At 55.1% G+C, this 24,971-nt stretch overlaps 1 protein-coding gene across 4 annotated transcripts in view; it reads right to left on the reverse strand.

The window, feature by feature from the left end:
- Nucleotides 1-24,971, reverse strand: part of DAPK2 (death associated protein kinase 2) — a 121,703-nt gene that overhangs the window by 23,772 nt on the left and 72,960 nt on the right. For all 4 annotated transcript variants that reach the window (XR_007910155.2, XM_008268912.4, XM_008268909.4 and 1 more), the window contains 2 exons: nucleotides 15,469-15,607; nucleotides 962-1,091 (listed from right to left, as the gene is read on the reverse strand). Coding sequence is in view for 3 of the 4 variants with exons in the window: in XM_008268912.4 (XP_008267134.2) it covers nucleotides 962-1,091; nucleotides 15,469-15,607 (269 nt within the window). In the remaining variant the exon portion in view is untranslated. The remainder of the gene's footprint in view (nucleotides 1-961; nucleotides 1,092-15,468; nucleotides 15,608-24,971) is intronic.

A 24,971-nucleotide genomic window follows, 5' to 3' on the forward strand; every position in this document is an offset into this window, starting at 1 on the left:
GCCCCCTGGCTGTGAGGAGACCACCGCTGCGGTCCCCCAGCACAGAGGCAGGTGTGGCTCTGCACAATCAGTCCTCTCCCCTTCGTGGGACTGTTCCCTCCAGGCCACAGCCTCGGGCCCGGGCTTCATGGAGAGGCTTCTGGGGTGCAGGGCAGGTGGGGGCCTGGGCCCAGGGTGAGAGACAGAGAGGGAAGAGACAGCAGCCAGGCCTGCAGGAGCTGCACACCAGGACAATGAATGAGGGCCAGGCGCATGGGAGAGGCTGGTGGGCAGATCTCGCACCTGCCTGATGACTTCCTGTTTCCTTTTCACGAAATTTAAAGGTTGGGTTTATGGGATCGTAAGTGGGCAGGGTGATTTCAAATGTTCACACTAAACTCAGCTAAAAACAGAAGGTAGGGCCAGCTCTGCAAAGGGTTCTAGCTCCACCTGGCCACACCTGCCCCGCTGGGTGCTCACAGCCTGCACCTGGACCCTCACCCAGGGGCTGAGCAAGATATCTCAGGACTTGGGGCTGACGCTGTGGCACAGCAGGTTAAGCTGCTGCCATGCAATGCCGGCATCCCATACAGGAGTGACTGTTTGAGTCCTGGCTGCTGCGCTTTCGATCCAGCTCCCTGCTAATGCACCTGGCAAAGCAGCAGGTGATGGCCCATGTGCTTGGTCCCCTGCCACTCCCATGGGAAACCCGGAAGGAGTTCTAGGCTCCTGGCTGCAGACTTTGCAGCAATCTGGGGGGTGAACCAGAGATTGTTTCTCCCTCTATAACTCTGCCTTTCAAATAAATAAACACCTCTTTTTAAAAAAGAGACATTTCCTTCCCTCCGTGATCGGTTTCTAGGGGGCGTCCTAACGCGTCACCTCCCCATGCAGAGGCCACAGCCCTAACCGCAGGGTTCATGCCTGGGATTTCTCCACCTTTTAATGCCAGATGCTTAACTAGGAGACAAACAAAACTCACCAACAAATTCCGGCGTCCCAAAAATGTTCTTGAATTCAACTCCATCTTCGATTTCGTGAGCCAGGCCAAAGTCAATGAGTTTGATGTGTGGAATGGGAGTATTCTTGTCTAGCAACATAATATTTTCTGGCTGGGGAACAACAACAACAAAAACAACAAAACCCAAAAACAAAAACAAAGGAAGGAAGAAAGACGGTAATTAGAGCCCGGTTCTGTGTTTTTGCTGTGGGGCCTGGGGTGGGGTTGTTCTTTTTTCGGAGCCAAGAACAGCAGAAACCCTTGCTTTCGTGTCCTCGGCCTTCTCCTGCGAGCTCAGAAGCAGGCACCGGGCTGGGCGCAGGGCCCGGATTAGGAGCCAGAGACCTAGGCTTTAGTGTCTGTGCGGGCTCTGAATTGCAGGCCCTGTTTCCCGAACTGTCAGATGGGGTCAGTGGGACACGGGCAGCGTTTCCTGTAAACACAGCCATGGGCGTCTGTGTGAGTGTGCGGGTGGCGGCCTGCCCGCCCGGCCCGGCCTGCTGCACACTCGGCTCACCGACCCTGGCCTCCTCACTGTCCCGGCCAGCCAGCTTCCTGTTGACAACACTCCTGTCCTCCCGGCTCTCCCTTCTCTGTGCGTTTAACTGATTCTGGCCCTCAGCAAGACACGGAAACAAAGGCACCTGCTTTCCGGGGAGAATCACAATGGCCCAGAATCCATAGGCAGCTGCCAGGCGTGCCCGGATGGTGAGGGCAGGCAGAGGTAGGGGATGGCCATGCCCTGGCTGGGCCCCCAGAGAGGCTGGACCAGGATCCTGAGCGCCACCTCTCCTGTTTCCACCCTGCCAAGACCAGGACGGGGGCGAGCAGGTCCCTCGGCTCTGCCTGCCTTCCTCCGCTCCCCCACGGCTGCCCCTGAGTCCATTTGAAAGGCAGTGTCCTGCAAACGTGAGACACAGACGTCCAAAGCAGCCCGAGAGTCTCTCCACCCAAGAGTGGAGCCCCAAAACACGACGCACCCATACTGTGTATCGCAGGGTTCACGTGGCATTAGCGCTCGGCCGCAGAAAGGAATGAAGTCCAAGAAAATGACAAAAAGGCGTGAAGTGTTCACACACTGGCAGCTGGCTGAACATGGTTTGGTCCCTGAATTCGGTCAGGACTTTAACCCCCAGTCGTAAGTCAATGGGCCCAAGAGGGGGGAAATAATAAATTGTGGTGCTTAGACATGAGAGCTCGGTGCTTACGATAGCAGAGCAGGGAGAGAGCTTGCGGCTCGAGTCTAGGAGAAGAGAGTTTAAACGAAGCGGAAAGAGTGCGGTCTCAGGGAAGACTTAGGGAGAAAACAGCAGAGGAGACTCTACGTAAACTGGCGAACACAGCGGACCTACGTGGAGGGTGAAGGCGTGCACAATGTAGGATCCCACCAGCCGAGAGCCTCCACACCGGCGTTGGAGAGCAAGCTCAGCTCACAATAGCTAAGATGTGGAATCAGCCTAAATGCCTGTCAACCAAAGTCTGGATAAAGAAATTATGGGATATGTGCTCTATGGAATACTATACAGCGGTAAAAAATGAAATCTAGTCATTTGCAACAAAATGGATGAATCTGGAAAACACCATACTTAGAATATGGTGAAATAAGCCAGTCCCAAAGGGATAAATACCAGATTTCTCTCTGATCTGTGACAACTAATAGAGCACCTAAAAGGAAATCTGTAGAAGTGAAATTGACACCTTGAGAAGCAATGACTTGAACCACCTTTGTCTTGACTGTAAAGGAACAAGGTGGTTTTTTTGGGGGAGGGGGTTCTTAATGGCAAATGGAACTGGGAATGGGAGAGGGAGGAGGAGGAGGGGTGGGAGTAGGGGGTGGGGGCCGGGTATGATGGGAAGAATCACTATATTCCTAAAGTTGTACTTATGAAATTTGTACTCATTAAACAAACGAAGAAGAAGGAGGAGGAGAAGGAGAAGGAGAAGGAGAAGGAGAAGGAGAAGGAGAAGGAGAAGGAGAAGGAGAAGAAGTGAGGGCTTTGGGAAGTGAGCGATCAGCTCGCCGCAGTGCAGTCCCCATGACAGAATCCTGGTGGCTTCAGAAGAGACCTCCGTGCCTTCGACACACACGCTTCCCATCTCTGTGCCACCCTGCAGCTCCACAGCAAAGCATCCTACCCAGAGGCCAGTCCGACAGGCGCCACTGGATCTCGGACTTGAACCTCTGGAACTCGGAGCCAAAATAACTCTCTTCTCTAGGAACTCGGGCTGCCTCGGGTGTCGCGTGACAGTAACAAGAAGTGGACTCACACCATGCGACAGTGCGGATGAACCTTGACAACGTCATGCTGAGACGAAGAAGCAGCCACAAAAGACCCCGTGGTACGTGATCGCACTTCTAATCAGCACCGACAGAAGCCTAATGTGGGTTAGGAGTTGCCCAAGTCTGGGGAAGCAGGGATGCTAATGAGTACACAGCTCCTTCCTGAGCTGGTGGAAATGTTCCACAAGTGATTTGAAAGTTGTTCTACTGGTAACTGTGGTATTGGTTACCTAACTTTGTAACCCATAGACATTAAGCGGGTAAGAACCCCAGAGCAAGGCCACGTTTTCTACCAGAGTTCCCACCCCCAAGAAACTAACACACAGCAAGCAACAGCTCTGTGGCCTGGAGCACACTCTCCTATCACCGCCTCCTCCCCCCGGACTGCCTTCACATTTCAGTCAAGACAGCAGCGCCTCCTCCGGGAAGCCCTCTCTGCCTCTGCATCAGCCCCACAGGCTCCCTGAGCACCCGTGCTTCCTTCCCCCGGTGCTCCCAACACTGGCAAGCTTGTCTGAGGACTGACCCGTGCCCCTCCACTGGGCGGCGACGGTCCCCGAGGCTTTGGGAGAGAGCCTGCCATCCAGCAGGTGCTCAGTAAGTGAAAGAAGACAGGTGCCACCTGCTAAGCCCCTGAATTACACAGAGCCAAGTGCTGCCCACGCATGCGACACTGAACTCTCTCGATGACCTTCGTGTGGCAGTGTTATCCTTCCTCTTGGGCAGAAAAGGGAACTAAGACTCTGCCAGACTCAGGGACACGGGGATCTGTCAGCCCCCAAAGCCGATCCCCGCACTGCACGATCCCCTTCCCCTGTTCTTCTTGGATCTTCTCCGGGGACCCCAGGGGGAAGCGGGAGTGGCACGTAGGTCTGGCCACGCAAGCAACCTCAGGCGCCCGGATGCTCTTTCTTCTGGTGATGCCCTCACACAGGTGAGTGGGCCCCAGGCCCCGCCCCAGCCTGGTCCTCAGAGCCTCAGGTGCTCCTGATTTCAGATGAGAAGACCTGACACAAGGGCGCGGCCTGGGGCTGTCAGGCGGGGTGGGGGTCGTGGAGCAGCAGGAAGGCTCTGCAGGGCTATCAGGACTTGCCTTCTTGTCTTCACTTACCATTCACTCGTTAGGCTGCTTGGGCCAGATGCACCTGCAGACCCAAGACCTGCCCTGCCTGGGAGTAAAGATGCCACGGGTTCCTGGCCAGCTAAGGTGATTCCAGGCTGGCTGGGAGATCAAGACCTCCCTACATCAGCATGTTTCCTGCATTCAAAAAGGCCTCCTTCTTGCTGGCCTGGCCGACACTCACAGCCTGACCATACCCAAGCCCAGCAGCATACTAGTGTCCTACATGGTTCTTGTGGTCACCCTGATGCTGTTATCATCCCCACTTCTCAGATGAGGAAACTGAGCCCAGAGAGCTACATGACTTGCTCTAAGTCCAGCAGCTCATAATGGCAGAGTCTCAGGGGCTCCCCTGGCAGGCTAGCCTGTGCTCTACATTCTGCATCACCCACGCTGGTTAAATATCCTGGGTGGTCCCACTGACCACCAGAGAGAGTCCAACTGCCCTGCCTGATGCCTGAGGCCCTGGCGCCTCTGCACCAGCTGCCCCAGGCTACTGGACGCTATCTTCCAGGCTCATCGCCCACCGCTTGCCTGTGCCTGCCCCACACCTCTCAGGCTGGGCAGTGCCACCCCCCAGGGCACCGTCTCACACCCATCCTTCACTCAGGCTGGTTTGCCAGCCAGGAATACCTTCCCTGCTCCTCTCCATGCCCACACAGCCTGTGCCCGACGGCCACACTCCCTTTGCTCCCTCCTTTTCCAAGGACTCCTGCTCTGACTCTGACCCCCTCGACACTGACAAGCTTGCTGGCAGTCCTGAGCTGTAGGCTGTCTCTCATCTGTGAGCCACTTTCCTAGGTGGAGGCCTTTCCCCTTGGAAAACTTCTAATCAGTTTGAGGTCCCTCTGTGGTGTCTTGTATGCTGCAGCCCCCACCACCACTAGGGGCGCCAGAGAGCACAGGACTCTGCGGGGCTGGAGCCAGGTTGCTGGGTAGGGAGGTCAGAGAGGCAGCTGGGGGACAGGAAAGAGGCCATCCCCCAAGGTCTAGGCTAAGCACCTCTGTTTCTCCCTCCCCCCAAACCGGGCAGAATGGTGGAAAAGAACCCAGGCCGGGGGCAGGGGGAGACCGCAGTTCCAGCTCCACCCCCAAGGCTGTGTGAACTTCAGCAAGGCCACTTCCTGTCTCCGGGCCTTGGACCCCCTCCCAGTGCTGAGCGAAACACTGGATGCCGCCCAAGGCCCCTTCAAGCTCGAGGCTCAGTAATTCCAAGGTGGCACCACCTGCCAAGCCAGCTGAGCAAACCCGCACTGCCCTGAGCCCCAGGCCAGTGCCAGGGTCAGGAAGGAAGAACAGGCGCTGGGCCCTCGCCAGATGCCCTCAGGGGGAGCGTGATCCTCTCACTCCCCCGCTCCTGTCATTCTCCCCAGCATTACTGACTTCCACCGAATACCTCACCCACACAGCTGACCTCACCGCCAAAGCTCGGCTGGAGGAAGAGATCACCCTGAAGAAGGTGCTGCCCAGCCCAGGCCTGTGGAGCTGCCCCCAGGAGGTGCAACTGCCCCTGCCTGTCCAAACAACCCAGCAGCTCAGCCTGCCCCCAGGCACCCGTGGGAGAGGCCTATGTGCCCCCTCTGAGTCCCGCATCTGACTGTAGTGCCACCCAGAAGCCAGACCTCCAGGAGGGACACGTGTCCCACGTGCCCAGCACAGCACACACCCAGGAGCCCGTGCAGGAGAAAGGCAGTGCCGAGCACAAGGGACGGGAGTCAGGCAGGTGTGGGTTCAAATCCCAGCTCTGCCACTTACAGTCAGTCTCCTCTCTGTAGCGTGGGGACAGCACCTACCAAGGCCTAGGTTGCTCTGAGGATTCAGACGGACAGCGCACAGAAGGGGCACAACCCAGGGAGACTCCAGACAGTGGGGGTGATGTCTGTTCATTCTCTTCCAGGAGGCAGCAGCGAGCGGCGGCCCGGGAGCTCAGACAGTGCCTGGTGAGCCGCCCGCACTCAGCTGCGTGCAGAAGGCGCCTGTTCAAAGACCCCACTCCCACCCCCCATCCCAGCCCTAACTCCCGACAACAGGTGGCAGGGGTCCTCAGAGGTCAGTCGGTCCCTTCACCTTGCAAAGCAGCCCACAGAAACAGAGAGATTGCCAGGGTCCCTGAGCAAGGGTCAGAGCCCACATGGGCAGCCAGCAGGCCAAGGTCCATGTGTAGCCTGCCTGCTACTGGCTGGGGCCCGGCCAGGCCGCTGCTATGGAGACGAGGAAGCTCCCTGCGAGTTAACCTTCAACGTCAAGCACGGCCCCAGATTCTTCAGGCGTCGCCCAGCAACCGCGGAAAACAAGGCTGCTTGCTGCGGGGCCTCCGTGGGCCTCCAGGATGCTGTGGCTCCCGCTCCTCCTGGCACACGGCAGGCGAGACCACAGGCAGCCCCACCCCACAAGCCTCTGGTGTGGCCCACGCCCCGCGCCTGCCTCTGCTGGACGGTCACAGCCCTCCCTCCCCCTGCCACCTCTGCTCAGCTCTGCTACATCCCCCGCTGCCCCCTCATTGCCGCACCCCAAGCTGAAGTTCCCTCGCTGCGATGCCCCTGGCCACAACTCCTTCCCCTCGGCACCCAGCTCCAACGCACCCACCCTGGAACATCTCCCACCCCGCACATGCGACTCCTCACTCCCACCCAGGGGCCTGCGGGGCAGCCTGTGCGTGCCTCTGGCAGAACCAGCGGCAGTACGTTCACACTTACACATTCCCCCAGACCCCTGGGCGAGGACAGGGCCTGGCCTCCCGTTTCTACCCCCAGCACCCAAGAGCGCTGGCCTCATGGTGGGTGCTCAGTCCCCATCTCCTGGATCAATGGACCGATTAGCCAACACAGTGGAGAGACTCCACCGAGATAAGGGGGACGGGCATGGGCCTCAGGATCTGGGTTGGAGTCCCAGCCCTGCCCTTGGCCAGCAGCCTGACACTGGGCCAGTTCCTTCTCTCCCTCTCCTGTGAGGTTTCCCACCTCTGTGTTAGGACTGCTGTCAGATGTAGCCTCAAGAGCGCCACTGGGAGGATCCAACCAGCGGCCTGTGGTCCACCCTGGGACTGAGGCTCCTCAACCTATGCCTGTGAACCTTCAGGCCACCCCTCCAGGCTCTGCTAAAACCCTGTCTCCTCCAGGAAGCACCATCTGCCTGGCCCCGAGCTCGTGTGGCTCCTCCTCCCCGTGGATTGCTCCCTCGCCGAGGGCAGGTTCTCCCCTGTTCCTGCAAGCACCCAGTCCAGCAGAGGGCAGAGCAAAGCGCACAGCACTTCCCAGTTTGCACCGGTACCACGTGCATCTCCTGGAGCCTTACTCTGTGAGGCTGGTGCTGTCGCCAGCCCGGCACTGTAGGGGAGGTGCCGGCCCGCAGTGCCTCGGGCAGCAGGGAGTGGAGCTGAGGGCCAAGTGCAGGCTGGCCCCAACTCCTGTGTGCTTCCCACGATCCCGCATGGACCCCTCGCCTAGGGCAGGGGTGGAGGACGTCTGACCTGCGGGCCATGTGGTGTGACCCTGCCAACTGCAGGCGGGACTCGAAATTCAATACAACTATATAGCAGGCTCATCTTGAAGCTGATCGTCCGTATGCCCAGTGAACAATGCTATAAATACCCAAAGGGCCCTTGGCAGAAGACAGGTTCCCCGCCCCTGGCCTAGATGATGCAGGGGCTCCCTGGGGTCACCCCGAGGCTGCCGGCCACGTAGGCATCTCCACCCCAGCTTGGGTGCCTCAGCGGTTTGTTGCCCCAGCTCCAGGTTTATCTCCCAGAAAACCCACAGCTGTAGTTTAGGGAGCAGCCCAAACTCAGCTGCTTTTGGACTTGTTAAACCACAGGCTCTGGCCACCCACTCGTGGCCTCCCCCTCCTCCAGGGAAGGCCACTGCACGGCTCCGCCCTCCTGGGGCAGTAGAGGAAGGAAAGCTCACTTTCCAGGCCATTCCAGGACCAGAAGCTTTCAATGTTGGGCCAGCATACAGGCCTTACAGTTGGCACCCGTGACAACAGCACCCCCCATCCTCAGACCCGTGAGACTGCCGCGTGAGGGCGGGATGGCTGGTACCCTTCAAGCCCACGAGGAAACTGGGCCTGGATCCTGGCACCCTGAGCCCCAAGCCACGCTCCTCACCAATGGCAACCTCCTGGGAACCGAATAAAAAAGACAAAAGCAACAAAATCCCATCCCTAGGAGTGGGCCCCAGGCGGGTACTGGAAAACAAGCTTGGCCCAAGTGTCTGGGACACTCGTGCCCTGGCCTCCACAGACATGGGCCTGAGTTCCACTTCTGCCCTGTGCCCTCTGCGTGACCTTGGGAAGTCATTGGCTTCTTCGAGCCTTGGACCCCTTGTTCGCAAAATGGAACCATTAATATGGTTAGGGGTTCAGAGGAGGCACATTGAAGCCCCAGGGAGCCCTGACACCCTCCCCTCCCTGTATCAGAGGCATAACCTGAGGGTCTCCCTCCTGTGTCCCCGTTTTGAGATGAGTAGCCTGCCTGCAAGACACTGGCTGCCTCCGTGACACCCGGACCTGCAGAGAGCACACGCTGCTGTCCAGTCTCAGGGGACTAGGGGTACACTGGAGCCCACTGGCTCAGGACAGCGGATTGCTCGATTCACAGGCATTCTGTGCCCAGTTCTGAAACAGAGCTGTTGTCAAAGATAAGGGTCAGACACGGCTCAGTCCCGGCTGTTGCTATTGTCGGCATTTGGGGAGTGAACCAGTAAATAAAAGATCTCTGTGGCTGTGAGTGTGCACGTGTGTGCACACATGCCTTTCAAATAAAAAGAGATTAAATTAGACAAACTTAAATTATCCCAAAAGTATAAATATTTAAAACTCATGGCGCCAGCGCTGTGGCGCAGCAGGTTAAGGCCCTGGCCTAAAGCGCCAGCCTCCCATATGGGTGCCGGTTCGAGTCCTGGCTGCTCCACTTCCAATCCAGCTCTCTGCTATGTTCTGGGAAAGTAGTAGAAGATGGCCCAAGTGCTTGGGCCCTGCACCCACATGGGAGATCTGGAAGAAGCTCCTGGCTCCTGGCTTCAGATGGGCGCAGCTCCGGCCGTTGCAGCCAATTGGGGAGTGAACCAGTGGATGGAAGATCTCTCTCTCTCTCTCTCTGCCTCTCCTCTCTGTGTAACTCTGACTTTCAAATAAAATAAAAAAATCTTTAAAAAAAAAAAAGAAAGAAAGACAGCTCTTTAAAAAGATAAAACTCATAACTTCCTTTCCAAAAACTACAATTTAGTATTTTCTGTGCTCCTTGGGTTATTTATCCCCGTTGCATCTGTATCACTAGAGACCAATACTACGCAAGGTGGTACTGCACACTTCTGTCCCACTCCGGTAAGGGATCTTGAAATGAGCCACGCTGGGTACACTTACACCACGGATATCAGCAACCAGGACCTGAAGTACTGTCTTCTTGACTCTAGACTTAAGAAGGTGATGGAGAAGCTCACTTAATAACACAGATGAAGCGGGAAAGGGTGTTATGTGTCTAGCTACCACTTTGTGAGTAGCAGAGAAAACTGAGGAAATATGCTGCCCGTGGTCAAACGCTGTTGTCCGAGTGAGCCACGAAGCCGCCTGTGTCACCCGTGAGCAGAAGTTCCAACGCGTCACCAGCATTCTCATGAGAACTACCTGCGTCCTGTGGCTGCAACCTAGGGGGGGCCACTGATAGAGGGTTTGGCAAGAACCAAAGAAAGTGTCCTATGAGAATCAATTGGCTGTATGGAGCTGACAATACAAAGTATTATGGGGAGTGGGCATTGGGTGCAGTGGTTAAGATACTACTTGGGACACCTGCCTCTGACACTGGAGTGCCTGGGTTCGAATCTCAGCTCTGCTTCTGATTCTAGCTTCCTGCTAACACATACACACACACACACACACACACACACGCGCGCACCCTGGCAGGCAGCAGGTAACTGCTCAAGTACTTAGGTCCCTGCTACCCATGGGGGAGAAACAGATGGGGTTGCAGGATCCTGGCTTCAGCCTTTCAAATAAAATACAAATAAAAATTAATTATTTTAAGGTGTGACCTAAAGAAGTAAGAAATCTAGAGTGTTAGAAGCTTGTGAAAGAAAATCTGGTGATTCCCAGCTTTGCGTATGGTGTTGCCTCTCGCTGAACTCAAGTCCCAGCACCCTGATTTAGTTCCTGTGTGACCTGGGGCAAGTCACCTAACCTCTCTGAATCTCAGTGGCTTTGTATGTAAAACAAAGTAACACTACCTTCTACTTCAATGAAGATGAGATGTGCAGGCATGCCATATTCTAGAAAGTCCCATATACCCTGAAATTTCCATTTACATTGGAGCATCTTACTCAGGTATTTGTCCCTCTTACTGCTATTTATAATAAAACAAAAGTCCCCTTAGAATGCTGGGTTCCTGGCTTGCATATAATTTTCATGAATTCCTACAACTGTTCTTTTCACTTAAAATATCTATACACCAGCTTCCAGAACTGTTGAGAAATAAATGTGTGTTCTTTATAAACTAATAAAATAAGAAAGTAAAATCAATAAAGCCCCATCAGACCCGAGGACTGCCTTCCGTATCTGAGTTCTCAGGTTGGATCGGCTGGGGCAAGGACAGGGGTAGACACTGGGGGGAGGGGAGACAGACACACTCATGCCCAGGGAGAAACTCCCAAATCCAAAATAAACACAAACTACATGAAGCACCCTCCACAAGGTCTTTGTTTGTATTGGAATCCTGGGCCAGGACGAGGTTCCTTGGTGGTACCGAGCCCCACTTCCTAGTGATCGCATGTGGGTGCCATCAGTACTGAGGGACACTCATCCCAGTGTTCCTGCCACCCAGGTAAACACGGTGTGACATCAGCTATCCTCCCCGCCCCCACCCCCACATCACTGGGCCTCTCTGCGGTGACTCCCAGCACACACCAGGAGCCACCAGGACAGCTCCCGCTCTGCTGCAGCAGGGCGCTCACCCTGGGGAGAACTGGGTAGCTTTAACTCCAGGCAGCCTCCCCAGCCAGTCTCAGGGGAGCCCCTGCGAGGGAGCCAGCAGGTTACATTCACTCCAGACGCTGGCATACAGTAGGCCCTCAATAAATGCACACATCAGTGAACTGAAGCCTGCCTGGAACCTCTCGTTTTCCTTGGGCATCATGCATGCATGTGGTCTTCAGCAAGGCACTCAGTCATTCATTCATTCATGCATGCACTCATTCATCTGACACGGAGCGACTCGTCCTGCGCCGTGCGGCAGGGAGTGACGAGCGCTCACGCAGAGGTCTGCGCACAGGGCAGCGGAAGCAGAGGCGAGTGAGTCCTCAGTCACGCTGCTGGGAAGTGGCGAGGGTGGCAGGGACTTCCCGAGGAGATGGTGTGTCTCCTCGGCCTCAGGGGGTGAGCAGGAAGTCCATGGGCGGACGGAAGGAAGAGCAGCACATCCCGGATGGAGGCAGCCGGAACAGAGCAGGAGGGAGGCCGGAACGTGGAACCGGCATCTCACAACCTGGGCCGGCCCTTTGGAGCAGGGAGGGTGGCTGAGCTGCAGACAGGGCTGAGGCGGTGCGAGAAAGGCCCACACACCAGGCCCAGAATGGGGCCGGGCCGTGTGTCCCGCGGGCTCCAAGGACCCATCAAGGAGCTCTGGGCAAGAGCGGGCCATGATCTGTCTTTACCAAGACCGCTTATCTTATGCGATCCTGTCCAATTCATCTGTTCTGCAGTGAGGCTGGCAATGTGTACAAGCAGGGACAGAGTCTGACTGTCCCCAGCGCAATGGGGGGGACATAGGAGGCGCTCATCAAACAGCAGCCCGAGGACAGGGGGTTCACGCTCCAAGGAAGGTCCAGGAGTGGACCCACATCCATCACCTTCGAGCTGGAAAGTGGGCGTAGAGCAGGCTATGGAGCGACACAGTGGTCGAGTCCCCGGGACAGCAAGGCCGACCTGATTCACTTGGTGAGGGCCTACGGCACCGGCACCCCGGGTTCTAGTCCCGGTCGGGGTGCCGGTTCTGCCCTGGTTGCTCCTCTTCCAGTCCAGCTCTCTGCTCTGGCCAGGGAAGGCAGTGGAGGATGGCCCAAGTGCTTGGGCCCTGCACCCGCATGGAAGACCAGAAGGAAGCACCTGGCTCCTGGCTTCGGATCAGCGCAGCATGCCGGCCGTAGCGGCCATTTGGGGGTGAACCAGTGGAAGGACGACATTTCTCTGTCTCTCTCTGTCTCACTGTCTAACTCTGCCTGTCAACAATAACAACAAAAAAAAAAAAAAAAAAAAAAGAAAGAAAAGAAAAGAACGAAACCAGAATATAGCAGGACAGAAAGCAGAGACCCCTCATGGAGAATCAAACTCAGGAAGGAAAATGTATATTTTATCATCTTTTAAAAAATTATTTTACTTTTCTTTATTTGAAAGGCAGAGAGAGACAGAGATCTCCCATCCACTGGTTCATTCTTCAAATGCCCACAACAGCAGGTGCTGTGCCAGCCTGAAACCAGGAGCCTGGAAGCCATCTGGGTCTCGCACATGAGTGGCAGGGACCCAAGTGCTTGAGCCATCTCTGCCGCCTGCCAGGCAGTGTGCCTATCAGCGGGAAGTGGAGCTGAGGCTGGACCAGGCGCTCCACTATGGGACACAGGCATGCCAAGTAGCGTCGTACCCCAGTGCCAGCCCCAGAACGAGGTGGCTTGTCCACGGTGGGAAAGAAGGTGGAAGCCAGAGACATCCTCTAAGCTGCCCGCCGGATGTTGAGCAGGAAGCCTTCCAGCTGGCAGGATTCTCCAGCCAGGGGGCGCACACACACCCCCCCCACACACACACTCTGGCTGCAGGAAGCATCTCCCCCACCATGAGGTCACCCTTTTGAGTTCCAGCTCCTCGTCACTTCCTGAAGCTGCCCTGCTGGGCCCGGGCCAGGGGCTGCACAGGCCGGGGAGTCCACACAACTGCAAGGCCGCGGGTGGGGGTTAGCAGCATCATCACCAACTCGGTCTGCCTGCCCAGACTGTCTCCAGGTCACAGGAGGTGCCCAGGCACAGCCCCCACCCGCAGTTCCCACCTAGCAACCAGGTAAGGACTTCGCTGGCAGGGTTTGTTTTCCTTTTGTTGGGGGTAAAAGGGAGGGGGCCAAAGAACCATACCCAGAGCTCTGCTTCCCTCTCTTCCGGAAAGGGAAGCAATGAAGACAGCCACGATCGGAGCCCCTGTCCCCGAGTCAGCACGGAATGCCTCTTCTCTCGAACCCTTACCACCCCTGTGCCAGGCAGACTTGCAATGCAGCTGAAACAGCGAGGATCAGACTGCAAGCCAGCGCTCCCCACACCACAGCAACATCGTGAACCTGCCCTGGTCCTTGGGCCCTGCTGGCTTCCTGCAACTCTGCTACCTCGACCAGACCCATTAGAGAAAAGACAAGGAGCTCATCGGAGGCTGCTCCCCTAGAGCCAGCACAGACATCAAAGCACAGCCGTCCATCGCATTACCAGCAAGGAGACCCAGGTGCACCCCCACGCAAGCTATTTCCTGCTTGGTGGATGACCCCGGAGGTCCAAAGGCCTGTCCAGGGGACCCCAACTTTGACCCTGTGACTCCCGGGCAAAACACTGCAAGAGGCCTTCTGTTAGAGGAAACTCAAAATATCATAATAGGCACAGGAGGGGGACCAGCGGAAGAGCTGGGAGGAGGATGCACGCTGGGGTGCAGGGCTCACGGCCTGGCCCAGCTACTGTGAGACGGGGGGCCTGTCGTGGCTGCTCCAGCCAGAATGGGGGTGTCAATGTGGACTCTGCCCTGCCTTTACCCGCACATCTAGGTAGGCACTGACCGCTGCTCACACGACCGCTTCGGCAGAGCCTCTGTCCTCTGGCCAGCTGCCAGTCTCCAGGCTGTCCCCATTCTGTCCATCCCCCCAGCCAGAGGCACTGTCCTGAAACACATACCTGCTGCTCTCACCTCCCTGCTCACCTCTCACCTCCCTGCTCACCCGGCCCCTGTGTCTCTCAGGACAAAGTGCAAGCTCCATGGCTCAGCTCCCTCCCCTAGGGTCAGCTTCCTGCTCCCTCTGCACTCCCTCTCACGTGCACTTCGCAAGAAAGCCCTGCCCTGTTTAGTGACCACATACACTACAGTCCTCCCTTCCTTACAAGGCTCTTCTCTGCTAACTCCTGCCAGTCCTTTAGGATTCAACTCAAATACCACCTCTTCCAGGAAGCCCTCGCTAATACCCCACTCTTAGATGTCCCTTCTTTTGGGCTCCCATGATGCCCCCAGTCCCCCTGCCCGGGGCTTCCTCTCTCACAACACTTACAGCTGTTGATCTTTCTTCTCTCTCTTCTGCACCGAGTTCCCTGGAAAGAGGAACTAAGCCCAGACAGAACCTCGGTTGCTTTTGTATCTACGGCAATTCTCAGGCACCCTGCACGGTCCTTGAAAGATCGCAGGAATTCTGGACAGAAAAACGAATGGGCGTCTCCCCCGTAAACATGTCCCAGGTCTGAGCAGGGGACCCTGGGTGTCAGGGATCTCGCAAGGGTGCATGAGACGGCAGCTGAGCCGTGACTAAGGGAACTGCTCTTTCTACCGTGCCCATACTCTTGCTTCATGACGTCCAATGCGGTCACAGTGAACTTTCTCGACCCTGCCGATCAGTTACCACAAATGATCACTGGCCCTGGACGCAGCTTGAGGGCTGTGCTGTGGGGCAGAGTCAGTGAGGGCAGCCAGGGGTCCCTGCTGGGCTGGAGGCTGCAGGCTGGGCTGGGTGGGGGCTGGGCAGCCCACCGACCTCAGGAATTCCTTCTGGCTGTGCCCAGCCTGGACTTAGCTCGTGACAACAGGAAAGCTCCATCGTGTGAAACGTGCTTGGTCTAGTTTCCTGTCACTGGTCTGCTTGTTTAAAACTCACACCCCTCCTGCCCCTGAAAAATGCCCTGTGCTTTGACTAAGGAGCTTCTTGCAGGCTGTGCCTCAGTGGGTGACAGGACTGGACAGGCGGGCTCTCTGCACGGCACCCTTGCTTTCCCGGGAGCTCAGGCTTTGCCAGGGTAGGATGAGGAGGGCCAAGCAGGCCCCAGGCCCCTCCTGCCTCCTAAACTCGGGTGCTCGTCCCCTGTGCCCCTTACTGACCTTGAGATCAAAGTGAGCAATTTTCTTTGTGTGAAGGTAGTGCACCCCATCCAGGATCTGCTTAATGAAGCTGGTGGCCTCCTCCTCACTCAGCGACTCCTTCTGGGCCAGGAAGTCAAAGAGCTCTCCTCCAGACACTCTGCAAGACACCGGCGGGGGGGACCAGGCCCAGTCAGCTCTGCGCGGCAGGAGGCCAGGCTGCCCGGGTACACCTTGAACCTGACCCTCCAGGCACCGGCGGCGGGGGGGGCACCTTCCCCTTGCTCATGTCTGGAGAGTTATCCAAACAGTACCAGGGACTGACTGCCTCAAAGTGCTCTGTTCTTTCTTTTGCACCAGGACAAGGCCATGCTGAGCCTCTGCTCACCCCGCGGGCCCAGGCTCTTGGTCACTGTGGTTGTCACCCTGTCCCCTCTCTGAGGCAGCTGAGGACAGAGCCCAGCACAGTGGCAGATGCTATGCTCTGAATGGTTTTCTTGCCCCTCCCCCTCCACCCAGTTCATATTTTGAAACCCTAACCCCCAAGGTGTCAGGAGGGGGATCTTGGGGAGGTGACCAGGTCCCGAGGGCAAAGCTGCCAGGCCTGGGATGAGTGCCTGCTAAGGGAGACCTCAGAGAGCTCACCGCCCCTCCCGTGGTGCCAGCTGACAGGGAGAAGAGGGCCATCCAGGAGAAAGGGAGTCCCCGTGGACTTCCCAGCCTCCAGCCCAAGACAGAAATCTCCACCGTTGGTAAGCCCCCCAGTTCATGGGATCTGCTTGTATGGCAGCCTGAATGGGCTAAGTGCAAACAGAGGTGGAGTGCTATGGTGTGAACAGACTCAGAAGACAAAGAGGAACACAGAGAAACTGAAAACCCAGGCGCCACTCCAGCCCTGTCACCGACCACAGACAACTCATTTCCCTTCTCTGGTTAGGTCTCAGCTTTCTCACCTGCAAAATGGGCAGACCAGGCAAGATGGCCCCTCAAGTCCCCTTTCTCTGAATTTATAAAGGATAGTCTCCACAGGCTCAAGGGAATCTAGGCAAGTCTCCCAATCCAAACACAAGACCCCACTAACTATACCAATCTCTGACGGCTCTAGAATATGACTCTTGACATATTTTTTTTTTTTTTGACAGGCAGAGTGGACAGTGAGAGAGAGAGACAGAGAGAAAGGTCTTCCTTTTTGCCGTTGGTTCACCCTCCAATGGCCACCGCGGCCGGCGCGCTGCAGCCGGTGCACCGCGCTGATCCGATGGCAGGAGCCAGGTGCTTCTCCTGGTCTCCCATGGGATGCAGGGCCCAAGTACTTGGGCCATCCTCCACTGCACTCCCGGGCCAGAGCAGAGAGCTGGCCTGGAAGAGGGGCAACTGGGACAGAATCTGGCGCCCCGACCGGGACTAGAACCCGGTGTGCCGGCGCCGCTAGGCGGAGGATTAGCCTAGTGAGCCGCGGCGCTGGCTTCTCGCTCCTTTCTTCAACAACACCTGGATGCACTCAAGAACCTGAGCATCAGGGAAAGAGCATCCAGACACGATGTGGCACAGCACGAAGGCCTTAGCAACTCCCACCGTGAATCGTGACCTAAAAAGCTGGACCTAAGTCTGCCTAAGCCTGGTGGTCAATGCAGTCAACAGAAGGTTCGGCAGTGGTGGGAATGTCCCATATACAGGCTGCCCAGTGCAGTGACCACTAGCCCAAGTGTCTTCTGGGCACTTTGAAAAAATGGCTAGTGCATGGAGGAATGGAATTTTATTTTTTAAGACATTTATTTTAAAGGCAGAGTGACAGAGAGAGAGAGAGAGAGAGACAAAGAGAGAGAGAGGATGTCAGAGGGACAGACCTTCCATCCACTGATTTATTCCCCAACATGGCTGCAAAAAACAGGGCTGGGCCTGGTCTCCCACAGGGGTAGCAGGGGCCCAAGCACTTGAGCCATCTTCCATTGCTGTCCCAGGCACATTAGCAGGAAACTGGATCAGAAGCAGAGCAGCTGGGACTCATGTTGGCACTCTAATATGGAATGCAGCATTGCAGGCTGCAGCTTAACCACTGCACAATACCAGGCCCTAGAAACTTAACTTTAAATTCAATTTATGGATGGGCATTTGGCCTTGCAATTAAGACACCTGTTAGGATGCCTGAGTCACACATCAGAGTACCTGGATTTAATCCTTGGTTCTAGCTTCTTGCTAATGCAGACCCCAGGTGGCAGTGGTGATGGCTCAAGTAGTTGGGTTCCTGTTGCCCACATGGGAGACCTGCGTTGACTTCCCAACTCTCAGCTTTCACCTATCCTATCCCTGGCTGTTGTGGGCATTTAGGGAGAGAACCAGCAGATAGGAGTACTCTCAAGAAAAAATTTTAATGATTTAATTTCAATTTTAGTTTAAAAACTGAAGTGGAATGAAACAATTTTCCATTAAACAAACATAACATAATTCTTTTGGTAGGACTGCATTTTGCTTTTTTTTTTTGAAAGGCAGAGTTAGGCAGTGAGACAGAGAGAAAGGTCTTACTTCCATTGGTTCACCCCTCAAATGGCCGCTACAGCTGGCGCACTATGCCGATCCCAAGTCAGGATCCAGGTGCTTCCTCCTGGTCTCCCATTGGGTGCAGGGCCCAATCACTTGGGCCATCCTCCACTGCACTCCCAGGCCACAGCAGAGAGCTGGACTGGAAGAGGAGTAACCGGGACAGAACCAGTGCCCCAACCAGGACTAGAATCCGGGGTGCTGGCGCCGCAGGCGAAGGATTAGCCACGTGAGCCGCAGCACTGGCGTGCATTTTGCTTTAACCCCAGAGTTACATACAAGTTGAGATAGGCTATAATGTAAAATGTTCACCAGATTTTGAAGAAATTTTCTTTATACATAGTATGAAGAAAGAAAAGTAGAATATCCCAATAAATTTATATTGATATTACATATTAAACAATACTTTGTTTATATATGATTAAATTATATTATTGCGATTGATTCACTTATTTCCTTTTACTAATTCAACTTGGCTCTGAGAAAATTGTAAGTTACATATGTGGTTCGAATTACTTTTCTGTCGGGCAGCAGGAAGGGGCTCTCCTTTAGCTCAAGCCACCAGTTTACAGAAGATGCAGGGGCTGGAGGAACAAGTCAGATAACAGCATAACAGCTGGAGGTGTGGAGCGGCAGGCTAAGCCACTGCTTACAACACCAGCATCCCATATCAGGACGCTGGTTCAAGTCTCCGCAAGTCTGCTTCCAATCCAGCATCCTGCTAGTGTGCTTGGGATGGCAACAGAAGGTGGCCCAAGTGTTGGGCTCCTGCCACCCATGTTGTTGGAGTTCCTGGTTCCTGACTCTGGGCTGGCCCAGCTCTGGCAACGGTGGCCTTTTGGGGAATAAACCAACAGCAGATAGAAGATTCTCTCTCTCTCTTTCTCTCTCTCTCTCTCACTATACCTTTCAAATAATCTTTTAAAAAAATCCCATGAGGAAGGAATATATCAAATCTAGACTATGAGATAATCAACAGGACAAATGACTTCGTTTTTCCAACAAATCATAAAATATGGGGATAAAGGAGAGAAGGGGAAGATGGAAGGGTGCAGAGAGTGAGCTGAGGCGGCCCCTTGGAGGGTAATGACTGCTGGAACCTTAGAGAACGCTGGATGAGTTGAGGCCTGCAGTGGCTGCCTTGGTGTGGAGGCCAAGGCTGGTGCGCTGTTTCCTCAGCGTCTCATGGGTGAGGTCATCCTGTGCCCCACCCCCACCTGGGGCAGGGTTTGGCAGCTGGATCGCCTTGCAGCTGCAGAAGCAGTAACCTTGAGTCTGCTCTGCAGACTGGGGTCAAAGGGCCAGCACAGTGGCCTCCGCCTTTACCTTAGGGCGGGGCATGTGGGAGTTCCAGGGCTCAGCTTTTCTTGTGAAACAGGACAAAGAAACTGTTTCATGCCACCTTCTGGGTGGGGCTGGGAGTGGGAGGAATCTTGAATCAGAGGCCCCTGATAAAGGCGGTGAGCTCAGCACCGTGCACCTGTCATCGCCAGAGGTGGCCGAGGGGGCCGAGGGGCTGCCTTGGAGTCCAGCTTTGCCACCTGCGCGAGCTGCTTTCCCAAACATTGCCTCACTACAGCCTCACATCCACCCCAAGAGGGAGACGGAGGTCCCCGTGTGTCAGACGAGGAAACGGGCGCAGAGAGAGCAATGGCTTGCCTAAGGTCGCACAGCCAGGAGGCAGCAAACCCAGGCTTTAGACCCAGATCTTCTCAGCCCAGTCCAGCACATGTCCCTCTGCCTGTGCTCCTTCCGTATTGCAAAGCCTGAGACGCTGATGCAAACAGGAGTGCCCCAGGGCCAGCCCAGGCACTGGGCAGTCCTCCGACATCCCTGCTCGGCTGCATCCACGGCTTCACCACCCTCGGCTTCCTTATTGTCTCTCTCTCTCCCCGGCTACATCATTGTGACTTCCATGGTACCTAGTGCGAAAAAGACCCTCAACAGGACCTTGCGGAATAAAGAACAGTCGGAAGAAACAAAACGCTAAAAATGTCAACATGACATAGAATGTTCCATGTCACATGGAGAGCGAAGCCTTGGCATTAGCAAGAGACCTGTGCAGAGCCCTTTGTGAATTTCCAAGTCCACAGTGCCCCATTGCAACACACAGACCCAGCCTTGCCCCTGTCCTCCTAGCCCAGGTTGAACGAGGCTGTGATCCTGGGGAAATCCCACCAGTCCTACTGTAAGTAAAATGCTGCACCAATATAGAAGATGATGGCTACCCTGGAGAGACATTCTATCACCCAAAGCCACAAACAAGAGGCTCCTCCCTGCTGGCTGAGGGCTTTGCAAGGCGGTAACCTGCCATCTGCTTAAAGGTGTGAACTAGGCAGGAAACCTGAAAAGACATGGTCTCCTTGTGCTGACAAAGGGGGAGCCACGTGGCTCCTGGCCCTTCCATCTCCCGCAGACTCAGAAAGGCGGGAGCCTGCCCAAGTAACTGCTGGAGCCCTGGGTGCCCAGCTGGGGGCCTCCGCACCCAAGATCAGCCATCTCTTTGCAAGGTTTTCCTTCCTTTTTCCCACTACAGTTTCTACCAAGACCTTCCCAGAGCTAAGGCCCGGGGCCGAATCCCGCCCCATCTCCTTCCACACGCCTTCCCTCTCTCATCTCACGTTTCTTCAGCCTAAAGGAGAAAAGCAAACCCTAACAGCCTGGCCACCCCCCTTCTTGGAGTGCTCCCAGGAGCTCTGAGCACAGCCTCGGTGCTCCCTGCAGGTGGGTCTGCCTGCTGGAACTCTGCTGGGAGCGAGTGGCTGATGGGGGAGGGATGTAGCCGGGGCTGCCGGAGCCCAGGAAGCTGGGTTTGATTCGGGGAAGCAGCAGGCCCGAGCCAGGGTATTGCCTTCCACAGGCTCGAAGCTGGGGCGGCCCCAGAGGCAGTCAGGGGCCTACAGGTCTCACTTGCATCTTTCAGGGTGATGGCCACATGCGGCACGAGTTAGCCTATGAGATTCTGAACACATCCTCTCTACCTTGTCTGAACAACTCAACCCTGCCCAACCCTGCCCAACCCTGCCTGCTGAGCCCCGTCTGCCTGCTTCCGATCAGGCCAATGACCTGACCATGGCCTCTAAGGAGGCTGCAGCTGGGATCACAGCAGCTGAAAGGGACTTAAATCAAGGCTGCTCACGCCCTCTTGCACAGCAGAGGCAGAACAGTAGTTGCTAGAGGGCAGGCTCTGCCGAAAATCTGAAGCTGAATGGGTTTCAGCTGAGCGGGCAGCTGTTGGTGCTCACGTTCAAGTGCGGGGCAACCACTAACCCGCCAGGTCCCAGGGAGGCCCGGGAGGCCCAAGACTTCTGATCAGCCGGAGAGGAGTCACCAAGTCCAAGCACCAAGCCCCATCAATTAACGCCTCTCCTGGGAGACCCCTCCACCCACAGACCCTGGCCACGCTGTTCAGGCCTGTTCAGTCTCGGCAAGTTTGGGTCTAATTTCATATACCCTTTGAGCACTCCTGAGGCAGGCACTCTGAGGGTAGTGAGATGGCTTGGATGTAAAGGAGGAGACGGACACTGATGCGGGCTGGTATGGTGGTACAGTGGGTTAAGCCACCATTTGCAACGCCACCAACCTATATTGGAGGGCAGGTTTGAGTCCTGGCTGCCTGCTTCCAATCAGAATAACGTGCCTGAAAAAGCAACAGAGGGGGGCTGGCTCTGTGGTGTAGCAGGTAAAGCCACCACCTGCAGTGCCAGTATCCCATATGGGTGCCGGTTCAAGTCCTGGCTGCTCCACTTCCGATCCAGCTCTCTGCTATGGCCTGGGAAAGCAGTAGAAGATGGCCCAAGTCCTTGGGCCCCTGCACCCACATGGGAGACCTGGAAGAAGTCCTGGCTCCTGCCTTTGGATCGGCACAACTCCAGCTGTTGCGGACAATTGGAGAGTAAACCAGTAGATGGAAGACCTCCCTCTCTCTCTCTCTCTCTCTCTTTCTCTCTGCCTCTCCTTCTCTCTGTGTGTAACTCTTCCTTTCAAATAAATCTTAAAAAAAAAAAAGCAACAGAAGATGGTCCAAGTCCTTGGGCTCCTGGCTTTGGCCTGGCCCCAATCTGGCTATTGCACATGGAAGGTCTCTCTCTGTCTCTTCCCCTCTCTGTTTCTCTGCCTTTCAAATAAATAGAATAAAATCTTTTTTTTTTTTTTTAAGATTTGTTTATTGTTATTTGAAAAGTAGAGTTAGAGAAAGAGAGGGAGGGAGAGACAGAGACAGAGAAAGAAATCTTCCATCTGCTAGTTCATTCCCCAAATGACCGCAATGGCTAAGGCTGGGTCAATCTGAAGCCAGGAGCCAGGAGCTTCCTCTGGGTCTCCCACATAGGGGCAGGGACCCAAGCACTTGGGCTTCATAGGCACACCAGCAAGGAGCTGGATAGGAAATGGTGAAGCGGTGCCCTTTATATGGGATGCGAGCATTGCAGGTCCTTCACCTGCTATGCCACAGTGCTGGGCCCAGAATAAAATCTTAAAACAAAACTGTGAACAGACAGAACTCAATGGGCCAGCAGCCCAAGCCAGGCACAGGAGCCCCCGTGTGAGGACGGATGTCAGGGGAGGCATATCGGGGCTGCTGAGTGAGAAGTGTGCACATAACTGGGGGCCGCCTCTGAGCCCCTGAGGACCTCAGGAACATCCTCAGAGCACCCCAAACCCCACTCCTGAGATTCCACACACAAGCAAAGCGGGCAATTTCCCCAGTAATTAAAACATAAGCACACCATCAAGGAATAGCCATAAAGATCAGTAAGTAATGAAACAGGTTTCAAAACCAGTGACCCAGGGGCTGGTACAATTGGTGGCAAATGAAAACACACCTATGTTACAGGCAGCCCTGGTTAATCAACACCAGCGTTTGAAAGCAAAACTATCGGAAGCCCTAAAAACATCTGCCTTTGACCTAGTCCCTCCTGGGGATTTAGATAAAAGAATTCAAAAGAAAAATGAGCCAACCTTGTGGGAAGAAAATTGCTTCCCAGTAGAACTTGTAATGGTGAAATGATGAGCAATACAAACCAATGTCCAACAACAGGGACCCAGTATTGGCAGACAAATCAATAAAACACAGGACAGTCAGATAAAAGAGAAAAGGCTATTTACAGAATTGCATTAACTGGGGGGAAAGAACAGCAAGAAACTGGACAATGATTGTACACAAATAAAGCTGGGAGGAGCCACAGGAAGAGAAAGAGCTGTGTTTTATGGTAGGATTATGCATGTAATTTCTTTTAGTTCCTATGAATTTGTGTGTGTGTGTGTGTGTGTGTGTGTGTGTGTGTTTTTAACAATAGAGTTTAGAGAAGTGGCGTGGCCTTTCCAGCACCGTGGGGTTTGTCACTGTGCTGGCAATCAGGATGCCAACTGTGCATGCCACCCCTTGGGCTGGCCACACCTGGGGGACCCCACTGTCTGCGTCAGGCTGGTGCAACCGGCCAAGAGGTCCACAGGAGAAATGTGGGGAGCACTGGGAACTGGGGAAGAGGCAAGCACATTTCTACACATTTTAACCCTGGGCTGGATGACATTAACAGTCACACCCAACTGGGGCCGGCACTGTGGCATAGCAGGTAAAGCCGCCACCTGCAGTGCCAGTATCCCATAAGGGCACTGGTTCGAGTCCTGGCTGCTCTACTTCCAATCCATCTCTCTGCTATGGCCTTAGAAAGCAGAAGATGGCCCAGGTCCTTGGGCCCCGGCACCCATGTGGGAGACCCGGAAGAAGTTCCTGGCTCCTGGCTTCAGATCAGCTCAGCTCTGGCCGTTGCAGGAGTGAACAAGCAGATGGAAGACCTCTCTCTCTCTCTCTCTCTCTCTCTCTCTGCCTCTGCCTCTGCCTCTCTGTAGCTCTGCCTTTCAAATAAATAAATAAATCTTTGTGTTTTTTTTTAAAGAGTCACACACAAGAGTACACAAATGCCTATCTCTGCTACTTCAGTCTGTACCCTGCCAAGTCCAGGATAGAATGATTTCAAATGTCAGGTGTCCCCCAATCTGAGGGTTGGGTAAGGATGGCTACATGGTTTATAGATGAGATCTGAAGCTCGGGGGGGGGGGGTTGACTTTGCTCAAGATCACAAAATCAGGGGCTGCTGAGACAAATGCCACCATCCCCCTGCTAACTGGCAGGTGCACACAGAGACAGAGACAAAGATCTTCCATCTGCTGGTTCACTCCCCAGATGCCCACATCTGGAGGTCGGCCAGGCCAATCCAGAGACTGGACTGGAAGTGGGGTGGGGACCTGAACCCAGGCACTCTGTCTCGGGAGGAAGGTGTCCCAGGTAGCATCTTAACCTTCACACTAAATGCCCACCCTTCAGAACATTAACACGGGGTCTGGCTGCTTGATTGGACACAGCTACTGTCTTGTACCACAGCTCCACCCCAACTACTCTCTGTGGAAGCCCCACCTGTCTGTTCCATGACAATGCCTTCAGCTCACCAGGGTGGCCACCCCACCCCTGTGGTCTGAGTATCACCTTTCCCTATTCTGCTGAACACTGTGAGGTCTCCCCTGGCTAGACCAGCTATAAGGCCAGCCCACCCTGTGCTCACAGCTGTGTACACAAGCCGTGCTGACCCCAGTCCTGGCCCTGCCCTGCCACCTCCAGGCTATGGGATCTTGTAAGTGCCCTGGTCCCTCAGTGTTCTCATCTGTAGAATGGGGGTAAGAAGAGCATAAGTATGACAGCATGGTTGGGAGGATTGAAGAAAGAAACATGAGTGCTGAGCACAGTGCTAGTGAGATGCCTCACTCATCACCGTCTGTCACGGACAGAGCAAGATGACAAAGATACAGCACTGCTCAGACGGCTCAGCTTCTAGTGGGGCTCTCTAAACAGCAGCTATGGTGAAACTAACAGAGGCGTTGGACAAAGCACAGGTGCAGTGGGTTTTCCCCAGGGAAAGGTGGGAGCAGGGCTGTATAGAGCCCTAGGAGCTGTTGGCTCCTCCCCTCCTCAAAGAACAGATCCCTTCCTG

Source organism: Oryctolagus cuniculus, chromosome 12 (genome assembly GCF_964237555.1).
Source record: "Oryctolagus cuniculus chromosome 12, mOryCun1.1, whole genome shotgun sequence".
NCBI classification, from domain to species: Eukaryota; Metazoa; Chordata; class Mammalia; order Lagomorpha; family Leporidae; genus Oryctolagus; species Oryctolagus cuniculus.